Source organism: Antrostomus carolinensis, unplaced genomic scaffold (assembly GCF_000700745.2).
Source record: "Antrostomus carolinensis isolate BGI_N321 unplaced genomic scaffold, ASM70074v2 scaffold21308, whole genome shotgun sequence".
NCBI lineage: Eukaryota > Metazoa > Chordata > Aves > Caprimulgiformes > Caprimulgidae > Antrostomus > Antrostomus carolinensis.
Window position 1 is genome coordinate 1 of NW_010335281.1, and position 4,088 is coordinate 4,088.

Genomic DNA, 4,088 nt, shown 5'->3' on the forward strand with positions numbered 1-4,088 from the left:
CTTCCCAGGTGAAGGACTCTGCACTTGCTCTAACTAGCCAGAAGTGGCTAGTTAGTTGCGGCGCTAGTTAGTGCTGCTGTTTGGGCAGGAAAGCCCTTGCAGAAGACTGGGGTGTTGCTGGTGCAATATACCCTCCAGTGGAGAGCTCCAAAGATGATGAGGGGACTGGAGCATCTCTGTTATGAGGAAAGGCTGAGACCTGTGTCTGTTTAGCCTGGAGAAGAGAAGACTGAGAGGGGATCTTATCAGTGCTTATAAATACCTAAAGGGTGGGTGTCAGGAGGATGGGGCCAGACTCTTTTCAGTGGTGCTCAGTGACAGGACAAGGGGCAAGGGCATAAACTGGAACACAGGAAGTTCCATCTGAAGATGAAGAAAAAAATTCTAGCACTGGGACAGGCTGCCCAGAGAGAGAAGAGATGTTGTGGAGTCTCCTTCTCTGGAGATGTTCAAAACCCACCTGGATGTGATCTGGTGAACCTGCTTTGTCACAGGGTTTGGACTAGATGATCTCCAGAGGTCCCTGCCAACTCTGACCATTCTGTGATTCTGTGAAAGGCAAAGTCCTGCTTCCTTTGGTGCATTGTGGTGGGAGGTCCGGGAGCCCCCGGGGTGGGCAGGAGGTGCTGCGGCTGCCCTCCCGTGGGCTGTGTCAGCAGGTGTGTAGCAGATGGCCTGTTACTCCCCTGTGGTCTGTGTTAACAAGCGTGTGTGCCCGGGCCCCCTGGCTCTTACAGATGATCCAGCTGCTGGCCTGTGACTTGCTGCTCTCTCTCCGCACCAGCCTGTGGCAGAAGCAGGCAAACGCCAGCCAGGCCCTGGGTGAGACCTACCACGCCTCGGCCCCTGAGCTGACAGGTTTCCAGCGTGACCTCGGCAGTCTGCGCAAGCTGGCCCATGGCTTCAGGCCCGCCTATCGCAAGGTGATGACTTGCCTCCCCTGCCTGCACCGCCTCCAGCTTAACTATAGCACTTCCCAGGCTGGGGGTGACAGGGATGCTGCAGCCCCTGGAAACATAGGATGTGCATGGGCTTGAGTGGGGTGGACACCGGGCATGGGATGGTCTGCCACCAGCAGCCTCCATATTTTCTCTTGGTGGGTGATAGGAGGGCTCCCATGTGAGTCTGATGCATGTGGGGAGGTGTCCACCTTAATTTCTACCTAGAAAACAATCAGCATGGCTGTATTACCAGGCAGATACCGTGGCATCCTGTTGCTTAACATGGCTTCAGACCAGGTCAGTCCCTCCAGGAGTGTGAAAGGAGGCTCCTTGTCCATGTTGGTTCTGCAGGTAGCTGGGGGGTCAGATGCCTTCTGCACCTGTAGAGCACCAGGTGCTTCTCTGGGGATTTTTGCTCCCTTCAGATCTCTTCAGTCTATCTAGTTTTACACCTGTGTAGAGAAAGTGTAGTCTAATACTTGGACAGTTGTCCTGGTATTGTCCAAACTCTGAACTTCAAAGTGTGATGCTGTTAGCAGAGTGCTGCACTGGCGGCCTGGGGTGAGATACCTGTCTAGGCCACAGTTCCAGAGTTTGCTCTCCCATTTCCACCCTGTTCCCTGCTCTCATTACTTCCTCTTTCCAGGCCACTCACAGTTATGTGTGAAAAGCTTTTTCCCTTCTTCATGGTTGCACTAACCTGCAAATTCTCCAGAGACAGGTGGGAAGATCAGAGAGGAGCAGGGAAGTGGGTCTCTGTTGTTGTCAAGGCATCAGGGCTCCACTCTTGAAATACGGTGGCTGAAGGATGACGTGAGTTCAGCTGCAGCATCACCCCCATGCCAGCCTGCCTCTCACCCCTCCCTCCTGCTTTGCCTTCCAGGTCTTCCTCCATGAGGCCACCGTGCGCCTGATGGCAGGTGCCAGTCCTACCCGCACCCACCAGCTGCTGGAGCACAGCTTGAGGCGACGCACGCCCCAGAGCAGCAAGCAAGGTCAGGCCCAGGCAGCAACCCACTGCCTGTGGGGCTGGGAGGGGCAGGCTTGGGCAAGCTGGGGGACACAGCTGCAACCTGCAGTGTCTTCTCCACGTCTGAGGCTCAGGATAATGTGCTCCTGTTAGCCTATGGCTTGTGGTGATACTTCTGCCATGCTCTCTACAAGCTGGCTAACGTGAGCTGCCAGCCCTGGGCTGGAGGTGTTGGTGAACAGGCTGGAAAAACATTTACCTTTGTGCAGAAGCCAGGAATCCTGAAGGGGAGAGCCAAGAGGCACGGTGCTAGCTATAAAATCCCTTGGGGGTTTAAGGGAATGGGCAGATGCGCATGGCGGTGCTGGGATGAGCCCTAGGAAGTGAAGTGAAAGGGACCATCTTTGTAGAAGAGAGGATTGGCAATTCCTGCCTGACTCCAGCTCAGGCTGTTCTCCACTGCTAGCCTAAAGAAGCTGCTTGAGGGTCTGCATGGTGCCTGCCACTCTTGGCATGGATGGGGAATGCCAGACAGAGATGCCTGTGCTCACTGGTGCCAGTTGAAGGCCCGCAGGCAGGGTTTTGTCATGCTGGTGATAGCTTCATCGTGAGCTTTCTCTCTTCTCTTGTGCATAGGTGAACTGGACGCCCTGCCAGGCCAGAGGGAGCGAGCCACCGCCATCCTGTTGGCCTGCCGCCATCTCCCTCTCTCCTTCCTCTCCTCCCCAGGCCAGCGAGCTGTCCTGCTGGCTGAGGCTGCCCGCACCCTGGAGAAGGTGGGGGACAAGCGCTCCTGCAATGACTGCCAGCAGATGATCGTCAAGCTGAGTGGGGGCACGGCCATTGCTGCCTCCTAACGTCAGCATGGGGCTGCCTTGTGCAAAGACAGCGTGGTCGACCATCAGCCTGGACTTCTCTTCCGGAGCTAAAAAAAAAGAAAAAAAAAAAAAGTACTAGGTTAGGGCTGTGCCAGTGGGAGAGGGAGGGGGGGTTTGATTTTGCCGATTGTTTGGTTTTGTTTTTCTTTTTAACTTGCCCCAGGTTCAGCTTTATTAGCCTCCTTGCTTGTTCTCAGGTGCTGCAGCAGAAATCTGTCTAGTTATGAGTTTTGCGACTGTGCCTGGGGCTGTTGGGAAGTGCTGCCCCAACCTGGAGGCCCTATCCCTGCTCAGGGGAGAAGTCCGCAAGCCCAAGGCATAGAATCGTAGAATACCAGGTTGGAGGGGACCTCAAGGATCATCTGGTCCAACCTTTCTTGACACGGTTGCAGTCTAGACAAGGTGGCCCAGCACCCTGTCCAGCTGAATCTTCTAAGTGTCCAGTGTTGGGGAATCTACCACTTCCCTGGGGAGATTCCTCCAATGACTGACTGTTCTAATTGTGAAAAATTTTCCTGTTGTGTCCAGTTGGAACCTTCCCCAGGAGTAACTTGTACCCATTCCCCCTCTTTTCCATGTGATTCCTTGTAAAAGCAGAGTCTCCATCTTCTGTGTAGCTACCCTTTAAGTACTGGAACATGGTGATGAGCCTTCTCTTCTTAAGGCTGAACAATCATAAACTCATAGAATGGTTTGGATTGGAAAGGATCATAAAGATCATCTAGTTCCAACCCCCCTGCTATGAGCAGGGACACCTTCCACTAGACCAGGTTGCCCAAAGCCTCATCCAGCCTGGCCTTCAACACTTCCAGGGAGGGGGCATCCACAACTTCTTTTGGGCAACAAACCAAATTCTCTCAGCCTTTCCTCATATGGCAGGCTTCCCAGTCCTTTGATCATTTTCATGGCCCTTCTTCGGACCCTCTCCAGCTTGTCCACATCTTTTTTGTATAGTGGGGACTAAAACTGAACGCAGTGTTCCAGGTGTGGCCTGACAAGTGCTGAGTAGAGTGGGATGATGACTACTTTATCTCTGCTGGTGATGCCCTTGTTGATGCAATCCAGCATCCTGTTGGCTTTCTTTGCTGCTGCAGCACACTGTTCACTCATACTGATCGGACCCTCTCCAGCTTGTCCACATCTTTTTTGTATAGTGGGGACTAAAACTGAACGCAGTGTTCCAGGTGTGGCCTGACAAGTGCTGAGTAGAGTGGGATGATGACTACTTTATCTCTGCTGGTGATGCCCTTGTTGATGCAATCCAGCATCCTGTTGGCTTTCTTTGCTGCTGCAGCACAC

The 4,088-nt window shown here is 53.6% G+C and overlaps 1 protein-coding gene across 1 annotated transcript; it reads left to right on the top strand.

Annotated features, from left to right (window-relative positions):
• Positions 1 to 789: 789 nt before the first annotated feature.
• LOC104530031 (sterol regulatory element-binding protein 2-like) lies at positions 790 to 2,768 on the top strand. Its single transcript, XM_010174502.1, has 3 exons — positions 790 to 923; positions 1,825 to 1,936; positions 2,548 to 2,768. Exons 2-3 carry the CDS (start codon positions 1,855 to 1,857, stop codon positions 2,766 to 2,768), a joined length of 303 nt encoding a protein of 100 aa, XP_010172804.1. The 5' UTR covers positions 790 to 923; positions 1,825 to 1,854.
• Positions 2,769 to 4,088: the final 1,320 nt, after the last annotated feature.